The 15,794-nt window shown below is 37.8% G+C and overlaps 1 protein-coding gene across 1 annotated transcript in view; it reads left to right on the top strand.

Moving 5' to 3' along the window:
• ANAPC4 (anaphase promoting complex subunit 4) overlaps nucleotides 1-15,794 on the top strand; it is a 36,423-nt gene that overhangs the window by 1,936 nt on the left and 18,693 nt on the right. The window contains exons 2-15 of the mRNA XM_025437226.3: nucleotides 1,412-1,517; nucleotides 3,426-3,558; nucleotides 4,976-5,050; nucleotides 5,189-5,215; nucleotides 5,307-5,351; nucleotides 6,042-6,126; nucleotides 6,990-7,094; nucleotides 8,993-9,076; nucleotides 10,623-10,709; nucleotides 11,132-11,196; nucleotides 11,936-11,978; nucleotides 12,110-12,186; nucleotides 13,605-13,705; nucleotides 13,786-13,837. Coding sequence (XP_025293011.1) covers nucleotides 1,412-1,517; nucleotides 3,426-3,558; nucleotides 4,976-5,050; nucleotides 5,189-5,215; nucleotides 5,307-5,351; nucleotides 6,042-6,126; nucleotides 6,990-7,094; nucleotides 8,993-9,076; nucleotides 10,623-10,709; nucleotides 11,132-11,196; nucleotides 11,936-11,978; nucleotides 12,110-12,186; nucleotides 13,605-13,705; nucleotides 13,786-13,837 — 1,085 coding nt within the window. The remainder of the gene's footprint in view (nucleotides 1-1,411; nucleotides 1,518-3,425; nucleotides 3,559-4,975; nucleotides 5,051-5,188; nucleotides 5,216-5,306; nucleotides 5,352-6,041; nucleotides 6,127-6,989; nucleotides 7,095-8,992; nucleotides 9,077-10,622; nucleotides 10,710-11,131; nucleotides 11,197-11,935; nucleotides 11,979-12,109; nucleotides 12,187-13,604; nucleotides 13,706-13,785; nucleotides 13,838-15,794) is intronic.

Below are 15,794 nucleotides of genomic sequence, written 5' to 3'. Positions count from 1 at the left end.
GTGAGGGACAATGAGTAGGTGCAATCGTGTGTTACATGGCTTGGTGAGGTTGAAGAACTGAAGTTGAGTGTTAGTAGGAATGAGCTAGAAGAGTAGAGGCAGTGATGGAAAGTGGAAGGTTTGAAACTTTATGGCAGCACTTGTAACTGTAAGGACAAGGTCAAGGGCATGACCCTGGGAGTGACAGGTGAGTAGAAGACATGATCACGGGAAGAAAGGTAGTTGGGAACTGGAAAGCCAGGACACCGTAGCTCTTGAAATCACCAAGAATGGTGATGAATGGTGTTGGAAAGCATGACACGAGTCCCGATGTTCCAGGCAGGAGGGAAATGGCCAAGGGGCTTTAAATGATTAAGAGGGGTAGTGGGTGGTCTTGTGTGATTGCATATGATTCAGAGTTGGAGGATTTTAGAGAAGAAAAGTCATCCAGAGATGTCATCGGACGTCAAGGAGGAAGCCTACTTCATCTCCTGGCCCAGTAGAGTGGGGAGCATGGGATAGGGAACAGCTCTCACCTGAGAATCCTGCTGGAAAGCAGTGTCTCTGGGTGACAAGCACTTTTTGGAGAAGAGAAGGAAGATATGGGGATCTTGGTGCTACCTGACCATGAGGCAGCACTGTATCCAGAAGATACAGAAGGAGGGTTTCAGAAGTAAGGGATGGCAGAGATGGGCTCAGACAAGAGCGCTGAGTCTAGGGAATGAAGGATTCCTTGGGAGTCCTGGCTTCCCTGTGGGGCCCAGTGTGCCCGGAGTGAAGGAGGCTGCGAGCTGAGGCCGGGAGAGGAGCCGCTGTAGAGTGGCGCCCTGAGAAGGTGTGGGAGGGTCTTCAGGGCCACGTGCAGTTCTGAGGCTTTGTCTTCCATATTTTCATTGGTTGTGTAGAGCGTGGAGTAGGGACAGCCTTATTTTTAAATCACAAGGCACTGTGGGGCACATCTTGACCCTCCACGGTGGGGATTTTCCGTGTGGAAGTGGAAATTTAGAATGGCTAAGTCACTTGTCCCAAGATCTACCGCCAGTAAGTAACAGCTGAAATTCGATCCCAAGGTGTCTGATTCCAAGTTTGGTGTTACTTGGGTGTTACTTGGCTATTACAGCTACCTTTCTAGCGCTACTTACGTTCCTTATTTTTTTGTCACCATCTTCTTGGACAACTGTATTTCTTTCTAAAAGATAAGTCTCTTGTTGACATAGGAAAGTGTGTAGAGTACAGGGTTAAATTAGGTCTTGTTTCACCCATCTCCTTGAATATACCTTTAGTTCATTCAGACCCTGTTGTCTTCTAATTTCTTCTGATAGCTAAATATGCTTGAGATTAGTTTTGAAGATTTTTATAGTGGGGATCTAGGTTTATTTCATTTTTGGAAATGGATTTTTAAATTTTTGCCACCCTATGTGTTTTGTCTTAGGTTTTACTTCATCGACTTGCAAGTTTTCATCGAGTTTGGAGTTTTCCACCAAATGAAAATACAGGAAAGGAAGTGACCTGTCTCGCTTGGAGGCCAGATGGCAAACGTAATGATAGGATTTTCTAAAAAATACTATATTACTGTTTTTATTATTATTTTTATTCACAAAAAGTATTTTGTAGAGAAAGCTTATTTCCAGAAAGAATTTATTGTTCTTATTATATTCTTATTGTATACTAAATATCCAGTTTGGGAACTTTCTTTTTGGAAGGTTTAAAGTGTTTTCATTGAGCTGAGATTAATTTTATTATTTTATTTCTTGGCTGAGATCGCTCTACAGTGAAATTGGACTTCTTGGCAAAGATAATGCTAGAATGAAATCTGATAGAATATACAAAATACTTAGGCTTTGCTTCTTTGCACTGTCTTGTCCTGCACTGATGGCTCAAGTCCTATCTGCTGTTTACTAGTCTGTTCAACACCACTGTGGTCTTTTCTCCCAGAAATGTATGTTAGCACTAAACTTGTAGCTCATACTCTCTCAGCACAAATGCATGCTTCACCTGAAGGACTGTCAGTTCTGACCACATTCTTTCTGTTTCTCCTCATGCCCTTTATTTTGTAGCTTCTTATGGCTTTGACGACTGAACTCTATCGTCCCCCTTGTTATTTTTATAATGAGAGTCTTTATTTGAGCTCTTGTACACATACAGTCAATAAAATAAAATGCTGTAAATTATACAGCTTAAAATTAATCTGTTATCATTGGTGCTTTTACGCAAAAACTGAATTGTTTTTGTAAAATGGTATGTACTCCTCATTGCTTAATTTTTTTCCTAGTGAACATAAATGAGTTTGTAAAAACGCCCTGAAAGCCTCAACTGTCTGTCTGTACTCAATTTGTTCAGCTCTCGTTTTATATTTTATATAAAAAAAAAGATATGTGTAAAATTAGAGAGCTTTTTAAGTAACATCATGAGATCTTGCACTCTTCATCCAAAAATACCAGAATCTCAAAAAAAAAAAAAAAAAAATCATGGAAGTCCATGAGTATTGAAATGTATATGAGTAGATGAATTTTTTATCATTAAAAAAATATGCTGGGGATCCCTGGGTGGCTCAGTGGTTTAGCGCCTGCCTTCAGCCTGGGGCATGATCCTGGAGTCCCGGGATCGAGTCCCACATCAGGCTTCCTGCATGGAGCCTGCTTCTCCCTCTGCCTGTGTCTCTGCTTCTCTCTTTCTCTCTTTCTGTGTCTTTCATGAATGAATAAATAAAATCTTAAAAAAAAATGCCTTGTGTTTTTGGACAGTGAAATAAGGTTTTTTAGGTAATGAGTATTCAAGACTGCTTTAAATTGTTTTGAAGAAGAGGAGATGTGAGTTGCCTCACATCTCACAAAATTGTGTGTCTTGATACACAGTGAAATGCATAGCTCTCTACTTAGAAATTCTTAAATTTGATGTATTAGGAAGATATTAATAATGTATGTATCTGGAGAAACTACTAGATAATTCGGCCACAGTGAAAGGAAGAAGACTGATCAGCATTTGATGGCCTCGTTTCCCATTAAGGGTTAGGAACAAAAGGGAATACTGAACCTTCTAAGAACCAAGTAGATAGAATTGCTTCTTACCTTGTAGACATGTTTGCTAGACCAGCATATCTTGGTGATAGGATATTACTGTTTGTCTGTTGAGACCTGTTCTGTATCTTCTGCTTGGAAGCAGGGCTCTAGTCCAGAGGCTCTGATGTGTCAAATGTGAAGTGCAATACATGAGAAAGTAGCAGGTCGCTCATGAGATTATGAGCCTTTGGAAATAAGCTTAGATAACGGCATAACTACATGTAAATATATCTTCCCATTTTTAAAAATAATATTTAAAGGAAGGATTTTTAGGTTAAATAATTTCTATGATTATGATGCATTTAAAATAGTAAAACTGGGCAAGAAATGAAATAACCATCTCCTTTTCTCAAATGAATTAGTCCTGATTGTTTCTTCTTGTTTCAGTTTTGGCCTTTGCTCTTGCTGACACCAAGAAAATTGTTCTGTGTGATGTAGAAAAACCTGAAAGCCTGCACTCCTTCTCTGTGGAGGCCCCAGTTTCCTGTATGCATTGGATGGAAGTGACTGCAGAAAGCAGGTAGAGGAGTGGAAAGAGAGCTCCCAGTAGCCACAGTGGGATAGTCATGCAGTTTCCGTGTTTTACAATGGACGCTGGGGAGTATCTGAGTGTTGAGCATGGGCAGGTTGCATTTAACTTCGGGTTTTCAGATTATTGAGATGAAATTTTGTAATGCTTTGTTAGATTTTTTTTTTTCCTTCTGAAAAAAAAATCTGTTTTCTTTATTGGAGCAATGATGCCTGAAGGGCTAAGATGTTTCTTAGTGGTTAATGTCACTGATTTGTACTTAGTTTCTTATTTATTTATTTATTTACTTAAACTTTAGGGAGTTAGTGCAATATTGGTTTCTGGAGTAGAATTCACTGATCATCACTTAAATATAACACCCAGTGTTCATCACAAGTGACCTTCTTCATGCCCGTCACCCATCTAGCCCACCCCCCCGTCCACCTGTCCACCTCCCTCCAGCAGCCTTCTGTTCTCTGTCCATATCTCCTCTCTGATGGCTTGTTTCCCTCTCTCCTTTTTTTCTTTCCCCCTTCCCATGTGTTCATCTGTCTTAAATTCCATGTATGAGTGAGATCATATGATAGTGATTTGTACTTTTAAGTAATAGAAACTAAAGTTACTTATTAGCAAGTTGAGATTCTTCTTTTTTTTTTTTTGCCGTCTATTTCCTTTGGAGTTTTGGGGGTTTTTGGCATCTTATTAGTAAACATCCTCAGTACAAAAAGTGTTGAGTACTCTGGGTTTTTGTTGTTATTGTTTTTGGTTTGTTTAAAGATTTTATTTATTAAAGCTAGAGCACAGAGGGAGGGGCACAGGAAGAGGGAGAAACAGGCTCCCTGCTCAGCAGGGAGCCTGATGCAGGGCTTAGGCGCAGGACCCTGAGATCATGACCTAAGCCAAAGGCAGCCACTTAACTCAGGTGCCCCTGAGTACTCTGTTTTGATGCTGAATGAGTTCTTTCTGTGTCTGTGGTCCTGACACCTTCCTGGTTTCATGAAAATAAGTTTCCCTTACTCTGCATTCAAGTCATATACCAGGTTTGCACTCAAGATGGCCTAAAGGATGAGTGGCTTTAGCTAATACTGAAAATAAATGTGGAAATGTGATAATTTTCTTAACAGTAATTTTTCTTTTCTAATTAAGTTTTAAGTTAATTTCAAATTAACTAAGGGGGTTGATAAAAAATTGAATAATAAGGATCTAGCTCAGTGTTTGAAATTCATAGATACAACAGTTGCAAATAGTCATGTGAATGTATCAATGCTTAGAAGAGCTTTACCATTTTAAAATACGTGTGATATTTGTTTACTTGGTAATATATATAATGTCTAAAACTGGGCAATTTTTTATAAAAGTATTTTTTAATGGGAAAACAAGTAAAATCTTTGGTACTTTTGTAATGGCTCTTCTTTGCTTTTCTTCTCAGTGTTCTAACATCTTTTTATAATGCTGAGGATGAATCAAATCTTCTCTTACCTAAATTACCCACACTGCCAAAAAAGTAAGTATCAGAGTTTAATTTCATTAGAATCTGTCTTGTAGATTTCTCTTTCCTTTACCTTGAACACTGATAATTTTCTCATGTGTTTTAAAAAATATATTTCTATTGCTTTTTACACTAGTCTCTGTTTTTCTCCAGTTACAGCAACACCTCAAAAATTTTTAGGCAAGTATACCTTTTCTGTTTTCAAGTAAAATAATCTTTTATTAATTGAAAGATGTAGTTGAAAGGTAACACAATTCTTTTTATATTTTAGTGAAGAAAATTCTGATGAAATTATTAAGCTTTTGGGAGACGTCAGGTAAATCTTGCAAATATCTTAAATAACAAGTCTAACTTCTTTAAGGTGATGTTTGATACTTGTGACAGAGTTTCAAGGGCAGTTTGGAGTTTCAAGGGCAGTTACTTTATGTGCATCCTTTTATTTTTCTGCTTACAAACACCTCAGAATAATATACAGACATTAGCCTCTGTTACATACTTGCTTTTATCGTATGGTCTTTGTGTCAAGTTCAATAATACTATACTGCACCTTTGTTTATTTTAATAAAAAGTAAAAGAGGATAGAAGTTATTAGAGTTTCTAAAATTTAAATTTAAATATTCTAAGTTTTTTTAAGCCCTTGTAGAACATTTAGTATCAGAGCCATGATACAACTGACGGCACTTTGTATTAACTGGGAAAAGGATCGTGTTATCGAGAGTGTATAAATACAGTCGTTGTTAAAAAAAAATACACTCATTAAAATACTGTGGCCTTGTTTTACTATAAACTGATGTTTTTTAAGCTAGAGCAAATTTATGTCCCTTTGAGAAAAAGAATAAGCCCTCTATGATTGGATATTGAGAACTGGTGAATTTGTGTGGTGTTTCAATTTCCCCACAGGGGAGCCTTAGCATGCAGATTATCTGAGAGCAAGAACAGTTTATATCTTGGTTTAAGAACTCAATCTTCTCTGTTGTCCTCAGCTTGTTACATTACTTTTAATTAGGCTTAATATTCTTGTCCTTGGAGGAAGTTCTGGATTTATCGAGCTTTATGCATATGGAATGTTCAAAATTGCTCGAGTCACAGGGGTAAGTTTTCCTTTAAAATTTTCCATATCATTTCTCTTAGAATGTACTACCTGATTTATGAAAAAAGAATACAACATTGGGTTTTTTTTTTTCTTGTTTCAGTTATTAGAATTATTCATTTATAAATGTTAAGAGGCTAATTTTCTTATGAAGATAAAATAGCCGTCATACGGTATCTGTGCTATTAGTGGAATTAGTCAAGTTTTTCTATTCTTTTTTGTTGTTGTTGTTAAGATTTTATTTATTCATGAAAGACACACAGAGAAAGGCAAAGACACAGGCAGAGGGAGAAACAGGCCCCATGCAGGGAGCCTGATGTGGGACTCGATCCCGGGACCCCAGGATCACGCCTTGGGCCGAAGGGCCGAAGGCAGATGCTCAACTGCTGAGCCAAGTTTTTCTTAACAAAAAGATTGATACAATACACTTGATTATGATGTAATGTTTTTCTAGCCTGTAGTCAGGGTGAGAGCTACAGTTTTGATGGGAATGTGATGAACATCATGAGAAGCGATCTTATACTTAGTACCAGGTCTGTCACTGTTCCTAAGTCTTGGTCTTCTCCTCATCTTTTCCATCCTACTCTTGCCATTCCTGAGGGGGACGAAATATACTGTAGGCTCTCCAGCATCTGATTTGGGACCCTTGATGGAGGGGTCTGTGTGTGTGTGTTTATGTCTGTGTCTGTCTTTCTCCATGTGGACTGGGTGGATACACACCTTGCATCTCCTACATACACATGGAAGGCGTCAGGCATGAGTGTTTCTGCTTTGTAGGATTCTGTGAATTTTTGTTTCTGTATGGTAAGCAGCTGCAGTCTAGCAATAATATTAAGTAGACTGGGGAATTTGACTCTTTTACAGATTGTTGGTACTTGTCTTGCATTATGTTTATCCAGTGATTTGAAATCATTATCAGTGGTCACAGAAGTTTCCGCTGGTGGTGCTTCAGAGGTCTCATACTTTCAGGTGAGTGTGGAAATCTTGTAGTAGCAGAGAGTAAATATATTTTTTTTTAAGGTTTTATAGGTTTTTATTATCCTTATCTTTGGGTTCTAATGGTCACTAAAGCAAAAAAAGAAGAAGAACTAACTTGGAGCTTCTAAATCTCAAATATAGAATCTTACTCTAGTGAACACTTTATTATTCCCAGGGCCCAGTGTATTTTTATAAAAACAGTATTTTAATAGTTTATTAATGACCATGTTAATTGGTTGCTGTACAGTTTACCTTTTACCAAATGTGTGTGTGTGTGTGTGTGTGTGTGTGTGCTTTTAAGGTTTATTTGAGAGAGAGTGTGAGCAGGAGGAGGAGCAAAGGGAGAGGGAGAGTGTCACAAGCAGACTCTGTGCTGACAACAGAGCCCATCACAGGGCTGGATCTCACCACCCATGAGATTGTGACCTGAGCTGAAACCAAGTTGGATGCTTAACTGACCGAGCCACCCAGGCATCCCTATACCAGATATATTCTTAGGAGTCTGATCCAAATAATAATAAAAGCTAAGATTTCTTAATTATTTAATATGTACCAAGTACTGAATGATTCAGTAATAATTCATTTGAATCTTCACAGCAACCTAATAGGTCCTATTATTATCCCCATTTTATAGATAAGTAGATACTGCACAACTTGCTCGGTATCACTCATTTGGTAAGTGATACTGGGCAGTATGGCTCCAGAGTCAGTTCTCTTAACCAACACATTGCCTCTTGTGTAAGATGATCACTTAATTTTGGGAAAAATCTTTTGTACTGTATGCTGTTTGTATTGTAGATTGTGGAGACCATGTGATCTCCTGTAGAGTATTTAGATTATAGCCTTGCCTTTAAGAAAATATTCCTTAGATTTCTTTCTTTCTTTTTTTAAGATTTTATTTTTAAGTAATCTCTACACCCAACACAGGGCTCAAACTCACAATCCTTTTTTTTTTTTTTTTTTTTTTTTTTTTTTTTTTTTAAATATTTTTTTTAATTTTTTTATTTATTTATGATAGTCACAGAGAGAGAGAGAGGCAGAGACACAGGCAGAGGGAGAAGCAGGCTCCATGCACCGGGAGCCTGATGTGGGAATCGATCCCGGGTCTCCAGGATCGCGCCCTGGGCCAAAGGCAGGCGCCAAACCGCTGCGCCACCCAGGGATCCCTCAAACTCACAATCCTAAGATTAAGAGTCACACACTCCACCGACTGAGTCAGCTAGTCACCCCTTCCCTAATTTTGATGCCAAATAACCACATAGCCTAAAGATGCATGAATTCTCAAACAAGTAGACCAAAAAGATGCAAGATGCACTGTGTATGATGCTTTCAATATTCATTGTTATATTCAGAGCATCAGGTACTCTTGACTTCCTGATTCCCCATAATAGTTGCTCTTCATCTTAAAGTTCTGTGAAAACACAATATCTAGGATTGCATTTGGTGCTATAATAAAGTGATTCACTATTTCTTTGAAGTTTGTAATGTATATTTTTTTAAATAACCACTTTACTGAGATATAATTCTATGGCATTGTAATAGATATTAACTTGTGTTTATCAGTAGCCTATAGTTCTTTAAAAAGTTTTTAAGTATATTTTTGCAATCATTTTTAAATTTCTCATAATAGTGTTACAAAGTAGATTATTATATTTATTTAGCTAGGGAGATAGGATTGCTAACCGGGGCGGGGGGGGATCTGTGCACAGGTAAACATGACAGATTAGAAGATTTCTAAGATTCTATTCTGTATTCTAAGATTCTATTCTGTAATCTCCAAAGTATTAATCTCAAAGGGAGCAGTTTTTTGTTTTTTGTTTTTAGCTCAGAGGGACTGATTTATCCTTAAAAGAAGTGTGTCTGATTATAACTCTATTTTGATCTCACAGCTTGAAACCAATCTATTGTACTCTTTCTTACCTGAAGTAACTCGGATGGCTAGAAAGTTTACTCACATTTCAGCACTTTTACAGGTATTATTTATAGCTTGTTTTATGTGAATATATACTCTTAAGTTTCTAACAGTCTATAAATAAAACACTTGCAAATTTTGTCTGTGAAGCTATCTGGTATAACGTGTCTCTTCTGGTAATCTTATGATGTCCATTAATCAGAAAAGGGAAATTTTTTTTTTTAAGATTTTATTTATTCATGAGAGACACAGAGAGAGAGAGAGAGAGAGAGAGACAGAGACCTACGCAAAGGGAGAAGCAGGTTCCCTGAGGGGAGCCCAATGTGGGACTCGATCCCAGGCCCCTGAAATCATGACCATAAAGGCAGATGCTTAACCACTGAGCAACCCAGGCGCCCCAGAGAAAAAGGAACTTAATTGAAAATCTCTTCCCACCCATCTGTTTCTCTGGAAGAAAAGAAAAAAGTAGTTTGAATCTTTTTAAAATATTCCCCTAAGTAAACTTACATTTTGGAATTTTAAAAGTCTTATTGCAGATAAAGTGTTATTAAAAACAGGCCTCGGGGATCCCTGGGTGGCGCAGCGGTTTGGCGCCTGCCTTTGGCCCAGGGCACGATCCTGGAGACCCGGGATCGAATCCCACATCGGGCTCCCGGTGCATGGAGCCTGCTTCTCTGCCTGTGTCTCTGCCTCTCTCTCTCTCTCTCTCTCTCTCTCTCTCTCTGTGACTATCATAAATAAATAAAAAAAAATTAAAAAAAAAAAAAAGATTTAAAAAAAAAAAAAAAAACAGGCCTCATATCCGTTCACTCTTAGGCATAATAAATCCAATCCAAATTAGCCCATGATTCTGCAGGTCAGTGTCTTACTCCACAGTTTGGGCTGGGCTCAGCTAGAAGGTTCTGCTGATCCAGGCCAGGTTCAGCCCATCTCAGCTGGGCCTGGTCATGCATCAGTGGCCAGCGGGCTGGTTTGAGTGTCCCTTAACCATGGTGGCTCCATGTTTGCCATCTCCTAGCAGGCTAGTCCAGGCTCGTTCGTGAAGTGGTGGCCGCAGCAGGGGTGTCAAGAGTGCAGGTGGGAATGTGCAAAGCCTTTTGAGGCCTTGGACTCCGTGTCACTTCTGCTGTGTGTTGGTCACAGTAAGACACAAGGCCAGCCCAGATTGAGGGACTGGAGAGGATGGACTCTGTGTCTGGATAGAGGAGCTACAAAGGACTGTGGCCTTTCTTTTTCAGTCTGCCACAATCCCAGACTTTACTTGATGTCAAAGATTTCTGGAGATCGGTGTCTTTTTAAGGATTCTGTTTGAAAATGGAATAGCTGACTAAACCAGCATTTTGACAATGTACATGAAAAAAAATATATATATATATAAAGCTGGAGGATGTCTGTTTTACCAGATAAAAGCTGAATTTTGGAACGTTTGATAGTTAAGTGGTTATCAAGCATTAGCTGTGGTCTCTTTCGCAGGCTGAGTTAAAAATGATTGGAAATAAATTCTGGATTTCTTTGAGATAGTTGGCAAGAAGTATGTATTACTTAGCACATTAATTTACGTAGTTTTTATTTTTAGTATTTTAATATTTTTTCCTTCTTGTTAATAGTATATAAATTTGTCACTCACGTGTATGTGTGAAGCATGGGAAGAAATACTGATGCAGATGGATTCTCGTCTCACCAAGTTTGTGCAGGTAAAGTTTGTGACATTTTCCCCTGGAAGGAGTAAGAGGAGACGCGGTATCCTCATTGACTTGATGAGCTGCCTGAGGGATGGGGTACTGGTCGGGTTTGTAAAAGGCAAAGGTCAAGATTTCTTTCAAATGGCTCAGTCTAAGCTCACACCATTTCCCCAGGGAGGAAGGGCCCTCATGTTGGGACAGCCCAGGCCAGGCCAGGATTGTGGGGTGAGCCGGTGGGGCTTGGAGAGGAAGAACAGGTGTTGGAAGAGCCCACTGGCTATTTTCCATTAACTGACATGCACAGAATCAATTTGAATAAGGATTTGAAGGAAGGTTAGGGGAAAGGGAGTCATGCTCCTCTAGTTTTAATTTTGAATTATACATATGGTTATGATTTTTAAAATACATGTCATGGTTTTATCCATTTTATCTAGGAGAAGAGCACAACCACTTCAGTACAAGATGAATTCATGCACTTGCTGTTGTGGGGGAAAGCAAGGTAGTAAAACTCCTATTAGGTGCTCTTGCTTTTTCTTCTTTTTGTACAGTAGTTTTTTATTTTGAAAGTAATTCGTATTCATTTAAAAAAAAATTCTAGTGCACAAAAATAAAAAATAGGTATTTTTCTAGACTTTTCTATGCATTTTTGTAAATGTAATCATTTTCTGTGTCTGTAATATATGTATTTCTAAATGTGTAAAAAAAATTCTAATATTTTATGACCCCATCAATCTTTTCCTTTATGGTATCTGCCTTAGTAGATTCTTAAATCTTAGTGTTATTCTTAAAAAGACCTTTCCTATCTTAAGAGTATTCAGAGATTGTTCTGTATTTTCTTCTAGAGTTTTTTTTTTTTTATGGTTCATGTTTTATTCCATTTACATGTTCCAGATTTGATTTATTTGGTTGTATGCTATGGAAGACTAACCTGTTTTTCCCTGAAGGTTTAGATAATTGCCCAGCATAATTTATTGAGTAGTACACTTTCTCCTTATGGATTTGAAATGCCCTTTTAGCATCCAGTACATCTTGAATATATTTCAGTCTGTTTCCGGACTTTATTGTTTCCTGTTTTCTCTCTCTTCCTTTGTGAGTACAACAAAGTCTTAATTTTTGTTAGACTGTTTCTTTCTGTTTATTTGGTTTAAAAATGTTTTTATTTTGAAATTTGCAAGTTTTAAGTGATGCATTCACATTTTGGATAGAGAAAACTAAAAATACTTTCTTTTTCATTGTAGTGCTGAACTTCAGACCCTCTTAATGAATCAGTTAACAGTAAAGGTACAGTTAAAATACCTTTCTATTTAAATGGCTATGTGCACTTTCTTGATTTTTTTTTTTTTTTTTTTTTTTTTTAGAGCAGCACACAATATCTTACTTATATGCTAAATGTATTTTTTCCTCTCACTTAGGGCTTAAAGAAGCTTGGCCAGTCGATAGAATCATCATATTCCAGTATCCAGAAATTGGTTATAAGCCACTTACAGAGGTATGAAGGTGATGTCGAATTTTTGGTATTATGTCTACATGTACTTGCTGTTGGTGTTCTTCATCAGCTGGCATTCTCTTTTTGAGCTTTTTCTAGCTAAAATTGTTGCATTGGTACTTGAGGGGAATCTTGGGGTGCCCAAGGTTTAAAGAATCAATAACGGTAATTCTGCTTTATGAAATAATTTTCAAACATCTTTTCACCGGGCTGAGCTCTCTGTCTGGGATTTCTTTTCTCAGACAAGCAGGAGGTGTATTTTGAAAAGGCATATACCCCTTTTTGAGCACAAAAATTCAGTATTTTATCATTGTACAGTTTACAAGGCATGTTACGTGTTTTTGCATTTAGCACTTTGGCAAGGTGTTGATTGTGATTATCCTCCTTTTACACAAGAAGAAACAAATTCAAACCTGCCTGAAGTTACTGAGCATCAGTCACAGCCAGACTCTCTCCGATCTTCAGGTCTCCTCCTATGTCTATCCACAGCTCCCTCACCACAAGCAGTGTGCTTGTGGCTGCTCAATGTTTGACTTAAATTTTGATAAATCCCTTTATGCTGAATTCCCTAGCCCTCACTACATCACCTCAGCCTCGGATCACTACAGTGCCCTTCAGCCTGGTTTCCAGTCCACAAATACATTTGTGCCCCTCGAATGTATTCCCCACAGCAGGTCTCATCAGGTTATTCTTACTGCTCACAGGACCAAGACTCTTGCATGGCCTTTAACACACCTTCCTCTCTGCTTCATGCACACTCGTGGCTTTATCGGACTTGACCTATTTTCATCCTACCTAGGGCTTTTGTGCATCCATCTTGCCTTGTGGATCACTCCACCCTGCTCTTACTCGAACCCCTTAGCTCGGATATCACCTGTTCTGAGAGGCCTTCCCTAATTCCCCAGATTTGGTCAGGTATTATTCCATTACACTCACAATTGTGAGCATTTCCTTTGAGTCATTTATGATTGTTGGAATGATATACTATCTGACTGTGGTTATGAGTGTCCTCCCCACGTGAGACTGTCCATGCCATGAGGATCCTTTCATTTTGTCCCCAGTATCTAGTGCCTGGTTTAAAGTCAAAACTTAATGTTTGTTGGATGTTATATACACAGCTCGGGTGAATAAGATGACCATCTGACTATCTTTATTTAGAGTGCCAGGGCTAACTGTAAAACACAATGTGATCTTGTAAAATTTAATTTCATGCTCATGTATTCATCTGAGTCAGTCAGTCGTAACGATTCTGTTACAGTTTTTAGAGAAAATTTCGAAAAATGATCACTTCCCATAGAAAAAAATTAAAGTTACTTTCAGTTTTTATTTCTGAAAATTTGGAAATGTTTAGGTCAGGTAGTAGCTGCCTGCCACCTTGAGGATAGTAATGATGAGAATTTTTTTCTGTTCTGTTTTGATAGTGGCTCCGAGTCTTTATTATACCACTTGAGTGAACTGAAAGGAATGGCTTCATGGAAGCAAAAATACGAACCTCTTGGACTAGATGCTGCAGGAATTGAAGGTAGTAATTTATTTTTTCAATAGAATACATTAAACACACTTGAGTTACTTGACAAATGATATTTATTTACTTCTCTTTAGATGCTATTACTGCTGTGGGTTCTTTCATACTCAAGGCAAATGAGCTGCTTCAGTAAGTATTGGGATACCTAGAATCACTGGATTGAAAATATTTTATTCTCATAAGCAAGAACCTAGCAGACTGTGATTTTCTTAAAATGGGTCTTTAAATTTTTATCAAAATTATTGCCTTCACATGATTAAAACAAGCCAATAACCCAGCAGTTTCATCAATCAGAGTGGTGTTTTACTCTCCCTACCCCCATCCTCACTCCAATCCCCTCTCAGAGGGAATCCTTTTAATTCCTTTGACTGTGTCTGTTTTTAGTTCTTCTGAAGGTGACTTCCCCACTTCTAAGTTGTATAATAACTATACCGCATTTCTTTTATTTACTCAGTTTTAGAAATTCTTATCTGTGTTTGTTTTTCCTAGACTTTGTTTTCTTTCTTTTTGCGTTGTCTGCCTTTGTCACATCCTCAGATTCTTCCCCTGTCTCAAGGGCAGTATCACCCCCTGGACTCACCCTCAGTCCCTGACATCTCCTCTGACCTACCCTCCCCCACCTTGACACCCATCTGGATGTGCTGCTCCAGCTCTCCTGGCAGCTGTCACATAGGTACTACAGTGCTTTCACGAGTTAGGTCCAGACTTAGGATCTCCTTTATTGCTTGCTTTCTTTAATCATTTTGTTGGAAAACATCCTCCAGTAACTTACTCAGAAAATAGCTACAAAACAACAAACTCTGGATCTTTTCTCCTTTACACATAATTGATGGTTTCCAGTGGGTATAGGGTGATGAAGGGGAAAATTCGTTTGCTCAAAGAATTTTGTAAGTATTGCTCCTTTGTGTGCCAGCCTTTTTGTGGCTAATGGAAAGTCCGGTGCTTCTGATTCTCATCCCTCTCTAGAGTTTTTTTTTTTCTGTTTGTTTCTCATCTCTAAAGTTTCATTTTTTATCCTCGATATATTGAAATTTCACAGTAGTGTTTTTAAATGTGGGTCCTTTCATTGTGCTGAGAATAAGAAAATACCATTAGAACCTGAATTCTATTGTGTTACTATTTTGGTAATCTCTTTTTCTCTCTCTTTTTTTAAATTAGATTTTTGTTCTAGAAACTTGGGTCAGGTATTAAGCCATTAGCTAATCCTTGTCTTCTGTTTTTCCTCACATATTTCTCATATCTATGTCTTTTCCGTTTCATGAGAAATTTTATTACCCAACATTGTCATTCATCATAGACATTTATTAAGTACTTAACCTATATTTTAAACATAATTCTAGATGCTGAGAATATAGCAGTGAACAAAACTGATAAAATCTTTATGGATCTTACATTCTAATGCGGTGGGATAGACAATACAGAAATGAATCATTAAACTATATAGCAAGTCAGATAGTATAAGTAGTGGTGAGAAAAACCAAGGATGGAAGAGGGACCTAGGGGATGTGATTTTATATAGGGAAGGCTTCACTGAGAAGATGATATTGAAAGGAGTGAGTCGTTGGTATTTGGTAAAAGAGACAACAAATGTGAAGATGCTGAGTTTGGAGCATGCTAAGTTGGGAGCCACTATAGCTAAAGTGAATTGAATAACAGAGCGTGAGAGATAGAGGATGAGTTAAGAGAGGTCTTGGAGGATAGGCCAGATTGTGTAGAGCCTATAGACAATTGGAAGGACTTTGGGTTTTACTCTGGATTTGAGACGAAGCAATCAGGGTCATGGAGCAGTATATGACTTAGGTTTTTAAAAGATTCTCTTGTTATTTACTTAATTCTGAGAATAGATTATAAGAGGGCAAGGATAGAAGCCAAAAGAGAAATGGTGGCTGGAATCTAGAGAGGTCAAAATCTGGGTATATTTTCAAAGTAGAAATAATAGGATTTGCTGAATGATTCTATGTGCATGGTAAAATAAGAGTCATGGATAATTATGAGTTTAGGTTCTGAGCACCTGGAAGAGTAGGATTGACATTTACTGAAATAGAGAAGACTTGGAAGAGAATATATAAAATATATATGTGTGTTT

Source organism: Canis lupus, chromosome 3, assembly GCF_003254725.2.
Source record: "Canis lupus dingo isolate Sandy chromosome 3, ASM325472v2, whole genome shotgun sequence".
NCBI lineage: Eukaryota > Metazoa > Chordata > Mammalia > Carnivora > Canidae > Canis > Canis lupus.
This window is presented reverse-complemented; position numbering and strand designations above follow the sequence as displayed.